This window comes from Xenopus tropicalis, chromosome 5, assembly GCF_000004195.4.
Source record: "Xenopus tropicalis strain Nigerian chromosome 5, UCB_Xtro_10.0, whole genome shotgun sequence".
Lineage (NCBI taxonomy): Eukaryota > Metazoa > Chordata > Amphibia > Anura > Pipidae > Xenopus > Xenopus tropicalis.
In genome coordinates, this window is record NC_030681.2 from 148,900,934 (window position 1) to 148,924,685 (window position 23,752).

The 23,752-nt window shown below is 38.5% G+C and overlaps 1 protein-coding gene across 3 annotated transcripts in view; it reads right to left on the reverse strand.

Annotated features, from left to right (window-relative positions):
• Nucleotides 1-3,798: 3,798 nt before the first annotated feature.
• The window catches only part of LOC100495056 (cytochrome P450 2K1-like), a 30,520-nt gene continuing 10,566 nt past the window's right edge, over nucleotides 3,799-23,752 (reverse strand). For 2 of the 3 annotated variants that reach the window (XM_031903037.1, XM_031903038.1), the window contains exons 3-10: nucleotides 20,690-20,852; nucleotides 18,103-18,252; nucleotides 17,076-17,236; nucleotides 15,703-15,876; nucleotides 9,296-9,437; nucleotides 7,870-8,054; nucleotides 5,844-5,985; nucleotides 4,083-4,261 (exon numbers count right to left, since the gene is read on the reverse strand). In XM_031903037.1, coding sequence (XP_031758897.1) covers nucleotides 4,083-4,261; nucleotides 5,844-5,985; nucleotides 7,870-8,054; nucleotides 9,296-9,437; nucleotides 15,703-15,876; nucleotides 17,076-17,236; nucleotides 18,103-18,252; nucleotides 20,690-20,852 — 1,296 coding nt within the window. Of the gene's footprint in view, nucleotides 4,262-5,843; nucleotides 5,986-7,869; nucleotides 8,055-9,295; nucleotides 9,438-15,702; nucleotides 15,877-17,075; nucleotides 17,237-18,102; nucleotides 18,253-20,689; nucleotides 20,853-23,752 lie in introns of all 3 variants that reach the window. The other variant, XM_002933596.5, reaches the window with a different exon arrangement.

Consider the following 23,752-nt stretch of genomic DNA (forward strand, 5'->3'; position numbering starts at 1 on the left):
TACTAGCATTGTGCTGTCATAATGCCTATGAGTAAGTGCGTTCGCGCACGAAACATGTTAGGCGTCTAGTTTTTAGATGGAACAATAAAGACCTGGTTTTAGCAGCATGTCGTGTCCGGAGATGTTTGGAGCTCAACTGTATATGACATTGTGCTGTCATAACTTTCTTATTATATCAAAACTTCATTGTAATTAGGATACAGTAGATCTTTCCAAGTCTGATATGTTATTGTAATATTTATATATTACATATTGTAAGCTATATTATAAAAGGAAACTGGGTGTCAAATTGGCTTGAATATGTCAAAAAGGCATTATGATATAGATTTGGATATTAATGGTAGAATGTGATGATGAAACTGTGAAGTCCCATTAGTGACATTGTAGGGTTGCCATAATTATTTCATAAGGGATATCTCTTACGTGCCTTCCACAAATTAGCGATTGATTGGCCCCTGGTAAGTGAAAATTCAGCATATGGAAAAATGTTTTATAGGGCGAGATGTTGAAATGGTACCATCAGCACTTGGTCTCACACCTGAGGCTATTGGGTCTAAACTGTAAATAAGTTGGGCATTGATGAATATTGTTGTGCTTGGATCCTTGAGTGAATGTTGCCAGGAACTGGGTCTTGTTTAGCTATAGAAGAAATCAGCTGGAAGAGCTAAACAATCATAGGAGTAGGGATGTAGCGAACCTCAAAAAAAAAGTTCGCGAACCTGTTCGCGAACTTCCGCCGAAAATTGCGAATATTCGCGAACTTTGCGAACCCCATAGACTTCAATGGGAAGGCGAACTTTAAAAAATAGAAAAGCCATTTCTGGCCAGAAAACTGATTTTAAAGTTGTTTAAAGGGTGCCACGACCTGGACAGTGGCATGCAGGAGGGGGATCAAGGGCAAAAACCTCTGAAAAATTGACACACGCCGTTTTTCGAAATGATCGGTAATTTTGCGACTTTTTCGTATTTTCCGGCGCTTTCGTAAAGTTATCGTAAGTTTTGCGACTTTTTCGGAGCTTTCGTAACGTTATCGTAAGTTTTGCGACTTTTTCGGAGCTTTCGTAACGTTATCGTAAGTTTAGCGACTTTTTCGGATCATTCGTACCGTTATCGTAAGTTTTGCGACTTTTTCGGATCATTCGTAACGTTATCGTAAGTTTTGCGACTTTTTCGGATCATTCGTACCGTTATCGTAAGTTTTGCGACTTTTTCGGATCATTCGTAACATTATCGTAAGTTTTGCGACTTTTTCGTACCGTTATCGTAAGTTTTGCGATTTTTTCGGAGAATTCGTACCGTTATCGTAAGTTTTGCGATTTTTTCGGTGCCGGCGAACCCAAATTGCGAACATCACGAAAAGTTCGCGAATTTGCGGACTTGCGAACACCCGATGTTCGCGCGAATTAGTTCGCCGGCGAACAGTTCGCTACATCTCTACATAGGAGAATAATAATGAGTATGAGGAGGCACAGTCACAACAACAATAGACCAACTGATAGTATATAGACATAAACACTCCTGTGAAACAACATTCCCTAGTGCCAATCTCAGAATTATATGTAATTGCTAACTCTGTGTACAGCACAGGCCAAAGTCTATGGACATTCTGTCTGGAATGTGTCTTAATAGGTTTGTCGGTTGGCTGCGCTTCTTGGTGCCTTTCTTGTATGGGTTCTGATTACCGTTTCACTCACGTTCGATTTATTTGTCTTGGAACGAGGTAAATGTAAATCAGTCATTTATTGAAAAACCACATTTTAGAATAAATTGACAGAATTTAGCGTTAAATAAAACTCAAATACATGCACCTATAGAAAGTGCTGCCTTGACTGCTTGGGAACTGGAACACCATCCCCCAAAAATAGTTTAAACATTAAGATATAATTGTTTAGCCATCATCAGGAATTGATACAGCTTATTTAGACAATTACAGGTATAGGATCTATTATCTGGAATGCTTGGGGCATGCGGTTCTCCCCAGATAAGGGGTCTTTCCATAATTTGGATCTCTATACCTAGACAGTATACACCCCCTTTTCAACATCAGCCCCGGGATTTGGAAGAATAAAGATAAATGGAAGAGGGTCGCTGTCTCGTACATTATGGCACCTCCAAGTGATTGTACCTTTCCTTCTCCTTTAATCAAGAAATATACATAGTTTCTGCTATTTCTGACACTGAACAAGAATATGAAGCCAGATTCACTTCAGCCGCCATTTAGTGATGGGCTGTGTGCTCCCTCAGAGATCAGCTGACAGGAAGTGATGCAGCTCTAACTGTAACAGGAAGTAGTGTGGGAGCAAAAGACAGAACTTTGACAATGAATTGTCTTATGTAACCTATGTATGTGTGCCTTAGCTTGTTTTTTTGCAATGTAAGTCCTATGATCCCAGGGGGCGGCCCTTAGTAATGAAAATGGCAATTTCCTGTTTTGGATTACCCAATGGCACATACTAGTAAAAAAAGAGTATATTTTTATGAAAATAGTTGATAAAGATGAAGCAGGGTTTTACATATGAGCTACATTGAGACCTACATTGTTCAGGGGGATAGTTTTCCTTTAAGATAATGAATTTTGATCTTTCAGGCGCGGGGAATGGCACAGATCATGCCCTCCAGTGGCACGCTTGTGAATCCCACATCGGAAGATAAATTAATGTTGGTGACACCGGGCGGTGGTTGGAAGGAGAATTTCTGTAGAAGGCTTGTGAAGAATATGAACAGCTCCATTCTTGCCAATATCTCTCCTGGGCAAGCTCTGCGGCCTGTAAACCCAACAAAAAGCCCATTGAGCTTGAATGCCACACTGGCCGGGTATTTAAAGACTGATAACTATACACTGTGTATATGAATATTCTCAGTACCTGCTGAAAATGGCATAAAGGCTTCTTTCTTCAGAAAATTCCCCTCAGAATCAAGGAAATGATTTGGGTTGAACTCTTCGGGTGCATCAAACTGGGTCTTGTCTTTCAGAACAGAAGAGAGCAATGGGATGATATAGGTGCCCTAAATATAGATTTAGAAACAGGTGATTAACTTTTTATAAAAATCTCCATTTTGTGTAGAAGTATTGGAATTAAGTCATCCCCCTTGAAAAAGGGGAGGGGCTGTGAGTAGGCTCTATGGCCAGGAAGTAGGGAATGTAATTGTGCAGTTCAAGGAAAAAGCTTGTGAGCTAAATGTTACTAAAGATCTGGATTAAATATAAATAATAATGGGTCAAAAGTAGGCTCAAGACACAAATATTAATCTCAGAGAAGCTTGAAGTGTTGCCAGAGCCCTGCCTTTGCCTCCCCCACCTTAAGGGAATGCTGTCATTGGACACCAGCCGATCAGCAGAACAATGGGAAGGGAGCAAGATAGCAGCTCCCAGTAGGTATCAGAATAGCACTCAATAGTAAGAAATCCAAGTCCGGCTTGGGACTCCTCCAGTTACATGGGAGTAGGAGAAACAATAGGTTAGCTGAAAGCAGTTCTAATGTGTAGCGCTGGCTCCTTCTGAAAGCTCAGACTCAGGCACAGTGACCCAATATGTCTGTCTACACACCAAGAAATAAAAATACACTTTTTGGTTGAAGAATAACACTTTAATAACACTTTAAATGGTAGAATTAACTCTTTGTAATGTACACAGTGTAATTTAGTAATAAAAATAATTAACAAAAACGACACCATAAAATCATGACATAATCCCTTTAAATGCTATAGGCCATCTTTGTTCAGACTATGCATTACAGATGGCTTAAGACAAAAGAGCTAACACTGCAATAAAAAACAAAAACAAACATGACTTTGGTGTGAAGGGACCTTAATATAACATTTCATTGTATAAGAGCCACACATTGTAATCTGTGCATATGCCTATTTACCCAAACATCTTAAAAAATGTCAGACCCGGAAGAGATGATGGCAATGGGCAGCAGTTAATAAAAAAATGATTGTGTGCTCAGATTTTTTCACAAGGTCTAATTGCTACTCCTGTTTCCTTTTCTGTACAAGTAAGTAGTAATAAAAATTCTAGAATTTAGGAGTATTTTTCTACAATTAGTGTCGCTCCCTTGGATTTGCACAATAGGCACCATTTATGTACGAGGTAAAGCACAAATATTATGGGGCAAAGGCGGAGTGGTTATCCCAATGGCAGGGGTGAGATCTAGTTCCTCCCCAGGAGGCGCCTGGAACGTGAAGTTCTGCAGGAGGCTTGTGAAGAACAGGAACAGTTCCATTTTGGCCAAATTCTCTCCGGCACAGCTTCTTTTTCCTGATAGGAACAAAATGATCTCAATAATATAATCAGTATATCAACAGACATCGTTTTTAAGAAATTAGACTTAACCAAACTGAAATCGACATTGCTGAGGCTCCGAAGGCCTCACACAGCCTAATCTTGATACAAATCATATTCAGTGTCTAATGATATTTCAACTACATTTTCACCTTTAGACCATTGATAAAGGTGCCATTTTGAATACACATGAATCACTTGAAGACTGAAAATGCAGTAGAAATAAAGAAGTTCTTTGGGCAACTTGGACTAGCTGATCTTTTTTTATAAGATAGGTGGAAAGTATGTCCATTATACCCTAGCAACCAATCATAAATCAGCTCAGGTTAGTCTAGTGCATTTAGAATAATCTGCTCCTCACTACATTCCCTCACTGGTCTCTCTGCTCCTCACTACATTCCCTCGCTGGTCTCACTGCTCCTCACTACATTCCCTCACTGGTCTCCCTGCTCCTCACTACATTCCGTCACTGGTCTCCCTGCTCCTCACTACATTCCCTCACTGGTCTCCCTGCTCCTCACTACATTCCCTCACTGGTCTCCCTGCTCCTGACTACATTCCCTCACTGGTCTCCCTGATCCTCACTACATTCCCTCACTGGTCTCCCTGCTCCTCACTACATTCCCTCACTGGTCTCCCTGCTCCTCACTACATTCCCTCACTGGTCTCCCTGCTCCTCACTACATTCCCTCACTGGTCTCCCTGCTCCTCACTACATTCCCTCACTGATCTCCCTGCTCCTCACTACATTCCCTCACTGGTCTCCCTGCTCCTCACTACATTCCATCACTGGTCTCCCTGCACATTCCTGGTCGTCTCCTCCGCTCCTCTCAGAGCCTCCGTCTCTTTACCCCATCCACACCCACTGCGCTCTCTCGGCTTAACCCTTTCTATCTCACTGCCCCTTCCCTCTTGAACTCTATCCCTGAATCCCTCCGTAGGGAACACTCACCCACTCTCTTTAGGATAAAACTCAGACTGTACCTTCTGGGGCACTAAAACATTATTTTGCCCAGTCCTGCGCTTAAGGGCAAATGCCCATACCTGGTGCCTCTTACCTTCCAGTTTGTGCCTGTATGTTATGCAACCACTTCGGGGCAGGGACCTCCTTCCTACTGTGTCTCATACCACATGGCACTTATATATATATATTTATTGTATTTATTTATTATATCACTTGCCCTCCCTGTGTGTAATTGTGTATATTGTTAGATTGTACAGCACTGCGTACCCTTGTGGCGCTTTATAAATAAAGTTATACATACATAATGAGCACATATAAAATGGTTGCTATTATGATTACAATAGGGATAAATGAAGGGTGATTCTCAGCATTTGGTCACTCAGGTGACAAGAAGCCCACAATCGCCCATAACCCAACTGCCAACAATTTCCAAGTTACTGTCTATTGTTAGATGAATATGTTCCTTATCACCTATGGTATTAGGGTTACTAGACCTGGAGCAAACTCTGCGCCTGTTATGACATTTACTCTCATACTGACAATAACATTTATTTGGATATTTTGCTGCAGTTGAAGACAAAAGAGGTGCCATACCTGCTGAAAAGGGCAGAAATGCTTCATTTTTGACAAAGTTGCCTTCAGAGTCAAGAAAATGCTGAGGGTAAAACTCCTTTGGTTTTTCAAAGCGAGTTTGGTCGTACAGGACAGATGTCAGCAACGGGATCACAAAGGTTCCCTATAATGATTGGACATATGGAAGGATATTATGTTAGTAATGAGATGATAATTAGTAACAAAGCTCTACTTTACTCAGATACCATGTGGTTTCCATTCATGTTCTACCAAAGGCAAGAGGAAGTTTTGGGAAAGTACTTAAGCAGTTCGACACAAGCACTGAAGTACAAGCTCCACCTCCTTGGAGGAGAAACTGTTGAAGGAGGTGGAGCCTTGATTCTGTCTCCTGTCTATTGTAGGGTTTTTTGTACCCTCTCCAATTTCCAATTAACTGTCCCTACTGCTCTCTGTTGCTGAATGGAGTGGCTGATGCTAATGTTTAAATAACATTCAGAGTTGATACTTCATATATATTTTGTTTTCTCCTAGGGCATTTGCTTAGTCCCTTTACCATTCCCAATACATGTTAAGAAGATTGATGATCTACAGAAGGAAATGCTTCAATTTTTATGGGGAGGGGGCTGCAATAAAATTTCTCATTTGTCATAGGCCAAGAAGTATCTGGCCATGCCTTGGTGTAGATCATAACGTAGCTCCACAATTACCAAATTAAGTACCTCAATTAGTAGTTATACATGGGTTGAACTATAACATGTATTAATAGTGGATGTGCCAATTCAAGGTACCCTTGGGATAAAATCACAGAATGGTTCTCAAAGCTGGAAAATGAATTCCATAGTAAAACACGTAGCCCATTGTTCCCCAGTTCTTGTATTACTCTTACTATTATCAATATTCTTGTGTGTTAGTATTCTGAATCCTAGTGGAATTACCCAAGGTGTATCCCTTGGGACCCATTAGACAGAGGCACCATGTATGCATTTCCCAGTCTTGCCCACCAACACTGTAGCCTGGAACTGTCTATAATCATCTGCCCCCATTGAAAAGCATATTTTAAAGTTGGTGGTTTATCTCCCCATTCTACACTTATACAAGTATTGGACTTGTTATCCAGAATGCTCGGGACCTGGGGTTTTCTGGATAAGGGGTATTTCCATAATTTGGATCTCCATACTTTGTTTACTAAAAAATCATTTAAACATCATTTAAACCCAATAGGGCTGTCCCCATTAAGGGGTAATTATATCTTATTATTACAGAGAAAAGGGAATCATTTAACCATGAAATAAACCCAATAGGGCTGTTCTGCCCCCAATAAGGGGTAATTATATCTTAGTTGGGATCAAGTACAGGTACTGTTTTATTATTACAGAGAAAAGGGAATCATTTAACCATTAAATAAACCCAATAGGGCTGTTCTGCCCCCAATAAGGGGTAATTATATCTTAGTTGGGATCAAGTACAGGTACTGTTTTATTATTACAGAGAAAAGGGAATCATTTAACCATGAAATAAACCCAATAGGGCTGTTCTGCCCCCAATAAGGGGTAATTATATCTTAGTTGGGATCAAGTACAGGTACTGTTTTATTATTACAGAGAAAAGGGAATCATTTAACCATGAAATAAACCCAATAGGGCTGTTCTGCCCCCAATAAGGGGTAATTATATCTTAGTTGGGATCAAGTACAGGTACTGTTTTATTATTACAGAGAAAAGGGAATCATTTAACCATGAAATAAACCCAATAGGGCTGTTCTGCCCCAATAAGGGGTAATTATATCTTAGTTGGGATCAAGTACAGGTACTGTTTTATTATTACAGAGAAAAGGGAATAATTTTTTAAATTTTGAATTATTTAATTAAAATGGAGTCTACGGGAGATAGCCTTCCCGTAATTTGGAGCTTTCTAGATAATGCTTCCGGATAATAGATCCTATACCTGTACTTCAATTTCTATATACTATGTCTTCTTCTAGTTGGTTAAAGTGATACTCAATGCACATCTGCCATAAATATATGTACATGTTTTATTTTATACTCACTTTTGGAAGAAAATAGCCTCTAAAAGTCACATCCTGAGCAGTCGCATGGGGAAGATTCATGGGAATAATGTTACCAAATCTCTGGATTTCGTGGATAACGGCGTCGGTGTAGGGCATGGATTTACGATGCTCAGTTTGTGGCCGGCTCTGTCCAATCACTTTTTCTATTTCATTCTGCACATTCTCTGTAACAAAGTAACGGTGAATAAATTTATCATAAGTGGTTGATATGTTTCATTTGAGCAAATTGAAGTCATATTGAAACATGAAATCTTTAAATGATGAAATATACAAACTGCCATTGTTTGCATACTTGGTTTATTTGTTAATAATTCAGACTTAAAAGTCTGAGCCTGATCTGGGAATCCCACAGGGTTCAGCTTCCGTGAAATTTTTGAAATGATGAAACATAGTCCATTAATTTGATATCCTAGTTTCATCAATTAGAAGATCATTGTGTGAGCCTTCAGGAATCATCATTCCAGATCATCCCAATTAGCAGTAGTCTATTTACTATTAAACAAATATGTGGAATCCCATAGACGGCTATGGGCAATGATCAATTTACTGGCGTGTCCACCCGCTAAGTTATTCCGTAGTAGTGATGAGCAAATCTGTCTCGTTTTGCCGAAAAATTCACGAATCTTTGAAAAGATTCGCGAAACGACGGAAAAGCCATGGAATGGCAAAAATTTTGCCCGTCCATAAAAAAAAAACGCAAATTACTTTTGCATCATTTTTTAACGAATGCAACAATTTTTTTTGGACTCCCGTTTCACGAAATAATCCGCCAATGGCAAAATACAGAAATTCACCACAAATTCAAGTCTGGTGTAGTGACGAGCGAATCTGTTCCGTTTCGCTTCGCCGAAAAATTTGCGAACCTTTTAAAAGATCCGCGAAATGGCGAAAAATTCGCGAAACAGTTAAAATGTTGTGCGACAAAGAAATTGCAACTATTCTTTTGTCGCACGGCTATTATTTTGTTGCCCGCAGCTATAATTTTGTCGCCCGCAGCTATTATTTTGTCGCACGGCTATTATTTTGTCACCCGCGGCTATTATTTTGTCACGCGGCTATTATTTTGTCGCACAGCTATTCTTTTATCGCCCGCGGCTATTATTTTGACGCCCGCAACTATTCTTTTTTGATGCCCGCGGCTATTCTTTTTTGACGCCCGCGGCTATTCTTTTTTGACGCCCGCGACTATTCTTTTTTTACACTGGCGACTATTTTTTGACGTGCGGCAAATTTTTTCATCCGTTTCGCGAAACAATCCGCCAATGGCAAAACTTGGAAATTCGCCGCGAATCCATGCTTGGCAAAACATTTCGCCAATCTGGTGAATTATTTTGCCTATCACTGTTCCATAGCAAATGGTAATATAAAATGATATAAAAAGAATAAATGAAAATGATTTTCTTACTTTGAATTTCTGGGTATTTCATCATTAAGAGGAGGCCCCACCGAACAGAGGTAGAAGTGGTTTCCATTCCAGCAACAAAGAGATTGGATACGAGCATTGTCAGATTGTCATCATGAAAGTACACTGCATTTCCTTTCTTCTCCTGCAATACCAAGTACAATATTCCAATAAAATAGACATAGAAATAATAGAAATGGATTAATTTGATCATTTGCATCATTACATCATCATTTACAACTAGTGATGGGCGAAAAAATTTGCTGCATGACAAAAGAATTGTCTCAGTCGTCAAAAAGAATTGTCGCTAGTGAAGGGTGAAAAAATTTGGCAGGCATGGATTTGTGGTGAATCTCCGCATTTCGCCATTGGCGGATTTTTTCATGAAATGGCTGTGCGTCCAAAAATTGACCCCGTGTCAAAAGAAATGTCGCTTGTCAAAAAATAATTGTCTCCCTCGTCAAAAGAATTGTATTTCACGTCAAAAAGAATTGTCTCTCATCATAAGAGTTGTCTTGCGCCAAAAGGAATTGTCTCTCTCGTCAAAAGAATTGTCACGCGTGACATTTTTTTTGACGTGCAACATTTTCCTTGTTTCGTGAATTTTTTGCTGTTTCGCGAATCTTTTGAAAGAGGCTCAAATTTTTCGACGAAATGAAACAGGACAGATTCGCTCATTACTAATTGTCGCGCATCAAACGTATTGTCACGTGTCAAAAGAATTGTCTTGTGCCAAAAATTGTCTCTCTCATCAAAAGAATTGCCGTCCGTCAAAAGAGTTGTTGTGTGCGTCAATTTTTTCTTGACACGCAACATTTTCCCCGTATCGAAATTTTTTCGCAAAGCAAAACTGGACAGACTCGCTCATCACTATTTACAACATTATACCATGATATACACTAGAAGCCATCTGAAACCTTTTAACAACTGTGGGGCAGATTTACTAATCCACGAATCTGAATCCCGAAAGGGAAAAAATCGTATTGGAAACGATTTTTCGTATTTGTTGCGATTTTTTTTGTCGCCATCGCAACTTTATCGTATTTTGCATGACTAATTCGTCGCCGTCGCAATTTTTTCGTATTGAGCAATAGTAAACGGCGGAAAAACCAGTCCGATTTTTTTGCGACGGCGACGGAAAAATCGCGGGACATACAAAAAAGTCACGACGGCGATGAAAAAATCGCAAAAATACCGATCATTACGGAAAAAAGCATTCAGACGTCTTCGGACCGCTCGTGGATTAGTAAATCTCCCCCTGTGTCTCAGCTCCTGTATTTACTCGGCATCTAAAAGCTTATGAGTTTAGTCCACGGGACTTGTCCTTGGAAAAATCAAGTCACATTTTCAGTTCAAGATTTTTGAGTTTCTTCAGGTTTGAAAATTCACAACTTCAAAAGTGTTTTTTTTTTATTTGAATTTTTTAATAAACAAGCAAACATGCAAACTTATTTGAAGCTGAAAAAAAATCTCTAAATTAAAAACTCACACATTGATAAATAATCTCTGCACAACTCAGTGACAATTTCTTGCTCACAAATGGGAATTTAAGATGTTTCTGCATCTGCAAATTAGTGTTTGATTATGGTGTTCGGCCAAGTCTTTTTAGAGGATTTGGAATTGCATCTCTAATTTAATGTTATTAATAATGTTATCATTGAATTTCAGTGTATGGTTTTGTTTTGTAGAGTTCTTCCTTCAATTGGGGAATTATACAAATAAGTAGTGATAGGCAAAAAAATTCACCAGGCATGGATTTGCGGTGAATTTCCATGTTTCGCCATTTCCTGCGTCAAAAGAATTGTCTTGCTCAACAAACGTATTGTCGCCCGTCAAAAGAATTGTCTCTCTCATCAAAAGAATTCTCTTGTGTCAAAAAGAATTGTTTCTTGCATCAAAAAGAATTGTCATGTGTCAAAAGAATTGTCTTGCGCCAAAAAGAATTGTCTCTCTCAGCAAAAGAATTGTCTCTCATTAAAATAATTGTCTCACGCCAAAAAGAATTGTCTCTTATCAAAAGAATTGTCTCTCTCATCAAAAGAATTCTCTTGTGTCAAAAAGAATTGTTTCTTGCATCAAAAAGAATTGTCACGTGTCAAAAGAATTGTCTTGCGCCAAAAAGAATTGTCTCTCTCAGCAAAAGAATTGTCTCTCATTAAAATAATTGTCTCACGCCAAAAAGAATTGTCTCTTATCAAAAGAATTGTCTCTCTCATCAAAAATAATTGTCTCTCATCAAAAGAATTGTCTCGTGCCAAAAATAATTGTCTCTCATCAAATATAATTGTCTCTCATCAAAAGAATTGTCTCGTGCCAAAAAGAATTGTCTCTCATCAAAAATAATTGTCTCTCATCAAAAGAATTGTCTCGCGCCAAAAAGAATTGTCTCTCATCAAAAAGAATTGTCTCTCATCAAAAGAATTGTCTCGCGCCAAAAAGAATTGTCTCTCATCAAAAGAATTGTCTCGGGCCAAAAAGAATTGTCTCTCTCTCATCAAAAGAATTCTCTTGTGTCAAAAAGAATTGTTTCTTGCGTCAAAAAGAATTGTCACGTGTCAAAAGAATTGTCTTGCGCCAAAAAGAATTGTCTCTCTCAGCAAAAGAATTGTCTCTCATTAAAATAATTGTCTCACGCCAAAAAGAATTGTCCCTCATCAAAAGAATTGTCTCTCTCATCAAAAATAATTGTCTCTCATCAAAAGAATTGTCTCGCGCCAAAAATAATTGTCTCTCATCAAAAATAATTGTCTCTCATCAAAAGAATTGTCTCGCGCCAAAAAGAATTTTCTCTCATCAAATATAATTGTCTCTCATCAAAAGAATTGTCTCGTGCCAAAAAGAATTGTCTCTCATCAAAAATAATTGTCTCTCATCAAAAGAATTGTCTCGCGCCAAAAATAATTGTCTCTCATCAAAAATAATTGTCTCTCATCAAAAGAATTGTCTCGCGCCAAAAAGAATTTTCTCTCATCAAATATAATTGTCTCTCATCAAAAGAATTGTCTCGTGCCAAAAAGAATTGTCTCTCATCAAAAATAATTGTCTCTCATCAAAAGAATTGTCTCGCGCCAAAAAGAATTGTCTCTCATCAAAAAGAATTGTCTCTCATCAAAAGAATTGTCTCGCGCCAAAAAGAATTGTCTCTCATCAAAAGAATTGTCTCGCGCCAAAAAGAATTGTCTCTCTCATCAAAAGAATTCTCTTGTGTCAAAAAGAATTGTTTCTTGCGTCAAAAAGAATTGTCACGTGTCAAAAGAATTGTCTTGCACCAAAAAGAATTGTCTCTCTCAGCAAAATAATTGTCTCTCATTAAAATAATTGTCTCACGCCAAAAAGAATTGTCTCTCATCAAAAGAATTGTCTCTCTCATCAAAAATAATTGTCTCTCATCAAAAGAATTGTCTCACGCCAAAAATAATTGTCTCTCATCAAAAATAATTGTCTCTCATCAAAAGAATTGTCTCGCGCCAAAAAGAATTTTCTCTCATCAAATATAATTGTCTCTCATCAAAAGAATTGTCTCGTGCCAAAAAGAATTGTCTCTCATCAAAAGAATTGTCTCGCGCCAAAAAGAATTTTCTCTCATCAAATATAATTGTCTCTCATCAAAAGAATTGTCTCGTGCCAAAAAGAATTGTCTCTCATCAAAAATAATTGTCTCTCATCAAAAGAATTGTCTCGCGCCAAAAAGAATTGTCTCTCATCAAAAAGAATTGTCTCTCATCAAAAGAATTGTCTCGCGCCAAAAAGAATTGTCTCTCATCAAAAGAACTGTCTCGCGCCAAAAAGAATTGTCTCTCTCATCAAAAGAATTCTCTTGTGTCAAAAAGAATTGTTTCTTGCGTCAAAAAGAATTGTCACGTGTCAAAAGAATTGTCTTGCACCAAAAAGAATTGTCTCTCTCAGCAAAAGAATTGTCTCTCATTAAAATAATTGTCTCACGCCAAAAAGAATTGTCTCTCATCAAAAGAATTGTCTCTCTCATCAAAAATAATTGTCTCTCATCAAAAGAATTGTCTCACGCCAAAAATAATTGTCTCTCATCAAAAATAATTGTCTCTCATCAAAAGAATTGTCTCGCGCCAAAAAGAATTTTCTCTCATCAAATATAATTGTCTCTCATCAAAAGAATTGTCTCGTGCCAAAAAGAATTGTCTCTCATCAAAAGAATTGTCTCGCGCCAAAAAGAATTGTCTCTCATCAAAAAGAATTGTCTCTCATCAAAAGAATTGTCTCGCGCCAAAAAGAATTGTCTCTCATCAAAAGAATTGTCTCGCGCCAAAAAGAATTGTCTCTCTCATCAAAAGAATTCTCTTGTGTCAAAAAGAATTGTTTCTTGCGTCAAAAAGAATTGTCACGTGTCAAAAGAATTGTCTTGCACCAAAAAGAATTGTCTCTCTCAGCAAAAGAATTGTCTCTCATTAAAATAATTGTCTCACGCCAAAAAGAATTGTCTCTCATCAAAAGAATTGTCTCTCTCATCAAAAATAATTGTCTCTCATCAAAAGAATTGTCTCGCGCCAAAAATAATTGTCTCTCATCAAAAATAATTGTCTCTCATCAAAAGAATTGTCTCGCGCCAAAAAGAATTGTCTCTCATCAAATATAATTGTCTCTCATCAAAAGAATTGTCTCGTGCCAAAAAGAATTGTCTCTCATCAAAAATAATTGTCTCTTATCAAAAGAATTGTCTCGCGCCAAAAAGAATTGTCTCTCATCAAAAATAATTGTCTCTCATCAAAAGAATTGTCTCGCGCCAAAAAGAATTGTCTCTCATCAAATATAATTGTCTCTCATCAAAAGAATTGTCTCGTGCCAAAAAGAATTGTCTCTCATCAAAAATAATTGTCTCTCATCAAAAGAATTGTCTCGCGCCAAAAAGAATTGTCTCTCAACAAAAATAATTTTCTCTCATCAAAAGAATTGTCTCGCGCCAAAAAGAATTGTCTCTCATCAAAAGAATTGTCTCGCGCCAAAAAGAATTGTCTCGCGCCAAAAAGAATTGTCTCTCATCAAAAAGAATTGTCTCTCATCAAAAGAATTGTCTTGCGCCTAAAAGAATTCTCTCTCATCAAAAGAATTGATTGCGTGTCAAACATATTGTCGCACAATTCCCCCGTTTCACGAATCTTTTGAAAGATTTGCTAATTTTTGGCCGAAACGGGACAGATTCGCTCATCACCACAAATTAGTGTATAAATTCATGTGAGGAAATTTTATGAATGATTTTTTCATTTAGTAGAATCCCTTACACTACAATCTCCCTCCCATTTAACTCTCTCTATAATTAACCCCAAGCTTTATTTATGTTTAAATGTGTTTTATTGTAATTTTCCAAGCTTTATTTTTATGTCCACTTCTACTTCATTCCCAAGTGTGCTAATTACTTCCAACCTGAAGGTACTTACAATAAACCCAACTCTAATACATCTTTGCCCCCAGTTAGTGATGAGCGAATCTGTTCCATTTGGCTTTGCTGAAAAATTTGCAAATCTTTCAAAAGATTCGCGAAACGGCGAAAAATTCTCGAAATGGCGAAAAACTCACGAAACGGCTAAAATGTCGTGCAGCAAAAGAAATTGTCGCCCGCGACTATTATTTTGTCGCACAGCTATAATTTTGTCGCCCGCGGCTATTATTTTGTTGCACGGCTATTCTTTCGTCGCCCGCGGCTATACTTTCGTCGCCCGCGGCTATTATTTCATCACCCGCGGCTATTATTTTGTCGTGCGGCTATTATTTTGTCGCCCGCGGCTATTATTTCGTCACCCGCGGCTATTATTTTGTCGAGCGGCTATTATTTTGTCGCCCGCGGCTATTATTTTGTCGCACAGCTATCGTAGTCGGGGTACAGGCAAAGGTCAAAACCGGAAACAACAATCAAAACGCTTGAGCAGGTACTGATAAATAACCAGAAGCCAGCTTGGGCAATGAAAGACTGAAGGAAGGGGTTTAAATAGCAGATTTTGGCGCCAAACAAAAGGAAACGGAAGAACAAAAACCCCTGCACAAAGATGGCTCCTAAAGCTTCAAGGCACGCAACTGCGCATGTCAGCGCGTCATCATGCATGCGCAGTAACGCCGCAACGTCCCCGCCGAACCCGGAAGTGTGGGCCCTTGCCAGAGCGTGTCTGCCGGCCGGCGTGAGCTAAGGTAGGAGAAAGCGCCGGACCAGCAGAGCGCCTTACATGGCTGAACCGAATCTCAATAGTTCTTTCACCGCGCACAGTTCTCTTTGGCCCTTCCTTAGTCTAATTTATATATGCAACATAGGAATTGGATTCAGTTCGGTATTCAGACAAATCTTTCACAAAGGATTTGGGGTTCAGCCAAATCCAAAAATAGTGGTTTCGGTGCATCCCTAGTGACAATATTTGACTGAAGGTAACAAACATACCAGTAATACCTACTTGTTGCTTGACAAGGAAAGCATCAACCAGATTCCTCTGGTCATTGACGTCCAGTTTTTCCTTGTGTTTTATGAAGGTCTCTCTGATGAACCTCTGATTCTCAGCTGCATTTTTGCCAACAGTCTGATGATTTCCGGGCAGCCATCTCATTACAGATGGGAACACGTTGTACAGCTTGGAGACACGATAAAATTATTATGTAATAAAGCTCAAAAGAGTAATTCATACAGATATGTAAAGAGTGTGTTTTCTGAAAGACCACTGGACATTTGTGCATATTTGTGCTTCACTAAAATAGTTACAGATAAAAATGTGGTGAAACTGGGAGTAGCCGGGTCAGCAAGACATTTTTTGAGAGATAACTAATTGGGTTAAATATACTCAGTTAATTGGGCTAAATATACTTAGGTAAGTGTCAACATGTTGCTCACCAACCCATTTGATGTTGCTTCCAATGGCCTCAAAGTAGGTGCTCATTTTTGAATTTCTGGTTAGGAGGCAAACTTTGGTTGCCTAAAAACCAAGTATAATGCCAAACAGAGCATTCTGTAGGCTGCCAGTCCACATAGGGGCTACCAAATAGCCAATTATAGCCCTTATTGGCACCCCTAGGAACTTTTTTCATGCTTGTGTTGCTCCGCAACACTTTTTCCATTTGAATGTGGCTCACAGGTATAAAAAGTTGGGGATCCCTGACCTAGAATCATGGAATAGTCTACAGACATCTGGAGCTTTCATAAACATGAACATGATTTCAATTACTGAAGTCTAACAGTATTACCAACAGTAGTTGCCTTTGTACATGGCTAAAGTAGCACATTCTCTAAACCAGGGATCCCCAACCTTTCTTACTCGCGAGCCACAGTCAAATGTAAAAAGACTTGGAGAGCAACACAAGCACCATAAAAGTTCATGGAGGAGCCAAATAAGGGCTGTGATTGGCTATTAGGGGCCTCTATGCACCCTATCAGCTTACAGGGGCTTTATTTGGTAGGAAATCTTGTTTTTATTCAACCAAAACTTGCCCCCAAGTCAGGAATTCAAAAATAACTCCCTGGTTTGGGGGCACTGGGAGCAACATCCAAGGGGTTGGTGAGTAACATGTTGCCCCTGAGCCACTGGTTGGGGATCACTGGTCTAAAGTAACAACATTTTACCCTCCTAGGCATTCATATTTTGAGAGTAAAGAAAAGCACCATGTACTTGCACTACATCCCCTCATTACTTACAGTAGGGGCTCAGCCTGGGTGCAAGGGAATCTGTATGTAACTTATTCTCTATTGTATAGCAACCAGGGGAGATATCTGTAGTCATATGCGATAGTAAGTTACCAAGGGGTAGAAGCAAAGCTCATAGAAAATACATCAGCTTACCATGACAGTAGGACTCCCCGTAAGCCTTAAATTTTCATTGATTAAACTCATTAGCCTCAGAAATTTTGGGTCCTGATAGTCAAACCGATGCCCAAGCACTATAGATACAATGATATTAGCCACAGCCGCATTCATTATCATGGTGTTGTCAAATGGCTTCCCTAGGGAAAAAACAAAAGTATTGTTTGAATACATAGAAGTATTTCTTTTCTCATATCTGTAGTAATAAGTCAAATCAACTGGACTTGCTGTGTTTTTTTCCTGAAGACATTTTGCTAGTCATCCAACTGGCTTTCTCTATTCTGAACTGAGTAGTGAAACATCATCAAGAAGAATAAAAATACAGCAAGTTCAGTTTATTTGACTTATTACTACAGATATACTATGACCTGGGTGAATGAGAATCTTCACAAACATTTATTTTCTCTTTATACCCCCTGAAGTTTGAGTCTTGTCTAAGAAGCCTTCTTCTGCTGGGTCTCCAACCATGAACATCTATTATAACCTGTAGCTACAAAAAAAGCGAATGGCACTCAGGACTACAAACAAGGGTATAACCCTTAAAAATTTATTGCGGAGGTAAATTTTTAAGGGTTATACCCTTGTTTGTAGTCCTGAGTGCCATTCGCTTTTTTTGTAGCTACAGTGTTTTTGGAGGGTGCCGATCCCTTCAGCAGTGTGCACCGGACCAAAATCTTTTGGAGCGTTAGGGTGTGCGGATAAGGTCTCTGTGATCCATCTATTATAACCTACCATTATGCACTATTGCTACAATAACCTGAAACAGATTGCCTCCATAGATGTGTGTGACTTGATGGAATCTATGGCAGAGAAAGTTAGGAATGACCCAGGTGCTTAATTATCATGATGTACTCAATTCTTCAACTGATAATGTGTCTGTGGTTGAAGGATAATTTATAAGTCTTTTCTGTTACCTATACAACAAATACAGCAAATTCTTGATCATGACCTAGAAAGACTGGAAGTCACTTCCGAAACAAAGAAACACAATACAAACCAAACCGACCTTTGAAAGATTTAAACTGCTCTACCAGGAAATCACACTCTTCATTAATTCTGTCTTCTATGGTTCTCCTCCCCATCCCGAAGTCTCGTAAGGTTGAAAGGGTAAATCTTCTCATCACTTTCCAGTTCTCTCCGTGAGAAAATATAATACCTGTCCATTAATAAACAATTGCAATTGGACTATGGTTTAATCTTAAAAAAATACATGTGAAAAATAAGCGTCTTCTGACCTAATAACACTAAACGCTAATTTATCAATGTTTGAATTTGAAATTTTGCCATGATTTAATATTTTTTAACCAAAAGTCAATATTCAATATTTATTAAGTGCCAAAAATTCTAAAAACTTGAATCTAAAACTTCAGTATCTAAAAGCTTGTGAGTTTTTTTCAATTTGAGTTTTTCAAGTTTTTTTTTTTTTAAATTATGAGTTTGTCGACACAAATTGAAAATGTAAAATACAAATCTGTGCATTTGAGTTTTTTTTTTCCATGGTCTTATTCAATCGAGTTTTTTTTAGATTCAAATGTTTTAATAAATAAGCAAATATAACATTTTGGTAAAATTTTGAGTTTAGTCAAATAACTTGAAAAAAAGATTCAAATTCACAAATTTGAAATTTGGATTCTTGGGTCTGGGATCAATAATAAAAAAGTTTAAAATTCCAAGAAAGGAATTGCTAGTAGTGATGAGCGAATCTTTGGAGATTGGAAATCTGGAGAACTGGTGCCAGAGGAACAATCTCCTCGTGAACGTCAGCAAGACAAAGGAGTTGATAGTGGACTTCAATAAAAAGCAGGAGAGGAACTACCAGACCCCCGTCATCAACAGGAGCCCAGTGGAGAGAGTGGACAGCTTCAGATACCTCGGTGTTCACATCACGCAGGACCTGGCATGGTCCTGTCATATCAACACTGTAGTAAGAAAGGCCCGGCAGTGTCTGTACCACCTGAGACGCTTGAGAGACTTCAGACTGCCCTCCAAGGTGCTCAGGAATTTCTACTCCTGCACCATAGAGAGCAACCTGACGGGAAACATCACAACCTGGTTCAGGAACAGCACCATGCAAGACAGACGAGCTCTACAGAGGGTGGTGCGATCAGCTGAGCGCATCATCCGCACCGAGCTCCCTGACCTGCACTCAATCTACACCAAGCGGTGCTGGACCAAGGCCAGGAAGATCGTGAAGGACCTCAGCCATCCCAGTAATGGATTGTTCACTTTGTTGCGGTCTGGGAAGCGATTCCGCTCCCTGAAGGCCAACACAGAGAGAATGAGGATGAGCTTCTTCCTGCAGGCGATAAGGTCTCTCAACCACACCCACATGCAGAATTAATACAATCCTTGAACATCCATGGACACTATGGACACATTCACGCACATCTACGCTCATATCTTCACTTACATGTTTATGTTAACATTCTGGACCATTGCACAAAGCCACTTAAAAAAGGCACCTTAATAAGACACTTTTTATGCATATTTGCACACCATCTTTCTTTCACCAAATTTCAAAATTCCTATTGTATCTATTGTACAGTATATTTCTATTTTATTGTATATTCTTGTGTACAAGTATATTTCTATTTTATTGTATATTTCTATTTTTTATTGTATATTTCTATTTTTATTGTATATTTCTATTTTTATTTCTATTTGAAGTTGAATTTAATTTTCTATCGTATCTCTTTATTCATATTTATTTATTTCTTATTACAAGCTGTAATTCTCTTCTTAAGGTCAATGGCGTTCATATAAGCATTTCACTACATATCGTACTGTGTATGACTGTGTATGTGACAAATAAAATTTGAATTTGATTTTTGATCTGTCCTGTTTCGCTTTGCCGAACAATTTGCGAAATGGTGAACATTCCGCGAAATGAGTTTGTTGCACGATTTTTTTGTTGCGCGCATGCTTTTTTTTTGTCACATGGGTCTTTTTTGAGACGACCACTTCTATTTTGAAATAGAAGTAAATCCATGCCTGCCAAAAAAATTCGCTCATCACTAATTGCTAGCCTTAGCAACCGACTTACCCCTGGCTGCTATACAAGAAAGGAATTGCTGGCCTTAGCGACCGACTTACCCCCGGCTGCTATACAAGAAAGGAATTGCTGGCCTTAGCAACCGACTTACTCCTGGCTGCTATACAAGAAAGGAATTGCTGGCCTTAGCAACCGACTTACCCCTGGCTGCTATACAAGAAAGGAATTGTTAGCCTTAGCAACTGACTTACCCCCGGCTGCTATACAAGAAAGGAATTGCTGGCCTTAGCAACCGACTTACCCCTGGCTGCTATACAAGAAAGGAATTGCTAGCCTTAGCAACCGACTTACCCCTGGCTGCTATACAAGAAAGGAATTGCTAGCCTTAGCAACTGACTTACCCCTGGCTGCTATACAAGAAAGGAATTGCTAGCCTTAGCAACCGACTTACCCCTGGCTGCTATACAAGAAAGGAATTGCTAGCCTTAACAACTTACTTACCCCTGGCTGCTATACAAGAAAGGAATTGCTGGCCTTAGCAACTGACTTACCCCTGGTTGCTATACAAGAAAGGAATTGTTAGCCTTAGCAACTGACTTACCATATTCTTTCACTACATCTAGGAAAATAGGTACTACTGGCCTCTCGGAAAACTCCTCTGCATAATTTACAAGAGCGTCTTTTACTGTTTCATATCCACACAGCACCACCATCTTCTGGCTTCCTATTTGTACCCTGAAAATGGGGCCGTATTTCTTCCATAACTAGAAAATCAAATTGAAACAAACACAACATAAACTTTACAATCATTTTTGTGGTGAGTTTGCCTTACTGAGTGATTAATGGTTAAAATGGTGAACGTTCAGCTCATCAACGCTCAAAATGATGTAGACGGGGCCATTCTAAGCCAGTTTGTGATTGGTCTTCTTATTCTCTTGAGGAGCTGTTTTTTTAACTACTTTATTCTGCAGATCATCAGTTGGGGAATTAAATTGCCATGTAGTCAGTGTATAGACAGTAGTTATAATATTACACACTGAAATAAAGAGGAAGGGTGTGAGCCCCCCCAACACAAAAACTTTAGGGGGCCATTTACTAACCATGTGATTTTTTTCCCCTAATTCGAATTTTTGGCAATTTTACAATGCCACAAAATGGCTAAAACTTGCCGAGATCGTGTAGAAGCCAATGGCAGATGTCCCTTCCCTGGAGGATCCTTCTTTTGCCTTTGAAACTTTCAGAAGGTTTCAGATTTGTGATTTTTGTGCAACAATTTTGAAAAATTCGAGTTTCTGGGGTAACCATTCGAAAAAAGTCACAGTTTCTGCAACTTTTTCCTGAGCTGACTTTTTTTAGTTTGGATTTTTTAATAAATGTAAGACTTTTGTGAAAAAAAAGTTCATTAACATTTTTTAAAAAAATGAGAAATGTTAAGAGTGTTAGTAAATGGGCCCCTAAGACTAAAAAGGACAAAAAGTTGAACTTGATGGATGTGTGCTTTTTTAACCAAACTTACAATGCAATACACAGGCATATACCGATAGATATGTGACCAACTGCCCCATGGGAAAAATGCAACAAAACCAATTGTGACTTCAATGGTCTATGCTCAGTGTCAGAGATCGCAGAGAAGAAGACCTGGAATGCAAGAGGGCACCCCCAACCTTGCTGTGACCATGTTTAGGGGGTCTGCAGTAGTGATGGGTGAAATAATTCGCCAGGCAAGGATTTCTGCATTTTGCCATTGGTGGATTTTTTCACAAAAAAAAGAATTTCACCAAAAGAATTGTCTTCCTAGTCAAAAGAATTGTTGCGTGTCAATTTTTTTCCCGCTTGCGACAATTCTTTTGCCACGGGTGACAATTTTTGGACACGCAGCAAATTATCTCTCTTCAAAAGTCAAAAGAATTGTCTCTCGCGTCAAAAAGAATTGTCTTGTGCCAAAAAGAAAGAATTGTCTCTCGCATCAAAAAGAATTGTCTCTCATCAAAAGAATTGTCTATCGCGTCAAAAAGAATTGTCTCGTGCCAAAAAGAATTCTCTCTCATCAAAAGAATTGTCTCTCGCGTCAAAAAGAATTGTCTCGTGCCAAAAAGAATTGTTTCTCACATCAAAAAGAATTGTCTCTTGCGGAAAAAAAATTGTCTCTCATCAAAAGAATTGTCTCGCGCCAAAAAGAATTGTCTCTCTCATCAAAAGAATTGTCTTTCGCGTCAATAATAATTGTCTCTCGGGTCAAAAAGAATTGTCTCATGCCAAAAAGAATTGTCTCTCTGATCAAAAGAATTGTCTCGTGCCAAAAAGAATTGTCTCTCACATCAAAAATAATTGTCCAATGAAAAGAATTGTCTTGTGTCAAAAAGAATTGTCTCTCGCGTCAAAAAGAATTGTCTCATGCCAAAAAGAATTGTCTCTCTGATCAAAAGAATTGTCTCGTGCCAAAAAGAATTGTCTCTCACATCAAAAATAATTCTCTCCAATGAAAAGAATTGTCTTGCGTCAAAAAGAATTGTCTCTCTCATCAAAAGAATTGTCTCTTGTGTCAAAAAGAATTCTCTCTCATCAAAAGAATTGTCTCTTGCGTCAAAAAGAATTCTCTCGTCCCAAAAAGAATTGTCTCTCGCATCAAAAAGAATTGTCTCTCTCATGAAAAGAATTGGCTCGCGTCAAATAGAATTGTCTCTTGCGTCAAAAAGAATTGTCTCGTGCCAAAAAGAAAAGAATTGTCTCTCTCATCAAAAGAATTGTCTCTCTCTCATCAAAAGAATTGTCTCACCTCAAAAAGAATTGTCTCTCACATCAAAAAGAATTGTCTCGTACCAAAAGGAATTGTATCTTGCATCAAAAAGAATTGTCTCTCTCATCAAAAGAATTGTCTCTTGCGTCAAAAAGAATTGTCTCTCGTGTCAAAAAGAATTGTCTCTTATCAAAAGAATTGTCTCATGCCATAAAGAGTTGTCTCTCTCATCAAAAGAATTGTCTCTCATGCCAAAAAGAATTGTCTCTCGCATCAAAAAGAATTGTCTCTCATCAAAAGAATTGTCTCATGCCATAAAGAATTGTCTCTCTCATCAAAAGAATTGTCTCTCTCATAAAAAGAATTGTCTCTCGCGTCAAAAATAATTGTCTCTTGCATGAAAAGAATTGTCTCTCTCATCAAAAGAATTGTCTCTAGTGTCAAAAAGAATTGTCTCTCGCATAAAAAAAATTGTCTCTCACATCAAAAGAATTGGCAAGCGCGAAAATTTTTTTAACGCACAACATTTTACCTGTTTCGCGAACGGGACAGTTCCACGTGACTGTCTCAACCATAGTGCCTAGAATACAGTCTGACCCGCTATAGACAGCGCCCTCTAATGTCAACAGTGCTGCATAGCAATAAACATGAACAAAGCATTACAAACATTTCCTCTCAGGGATTAAGGCCAAAACTGACACGTTTTAAAGGTCTAAGGAAGTTTGGAAGTCAACTAAATGGATTCGCTGTGAAATTCCGCATTCTACCATTGGTGATTTTTTTTACTAAACTGCCGCTAAAATTCACAGCAAAAAAATTCATAAAGTTAGGAAAAAGTCGTGTCCAAAAAGTCGCGATTGCACCAAAAAAGTTGCACGTGTCAAAAAAATCCAGAATTTTTTAGCAGTTTCGCAAATTTTTCAACAA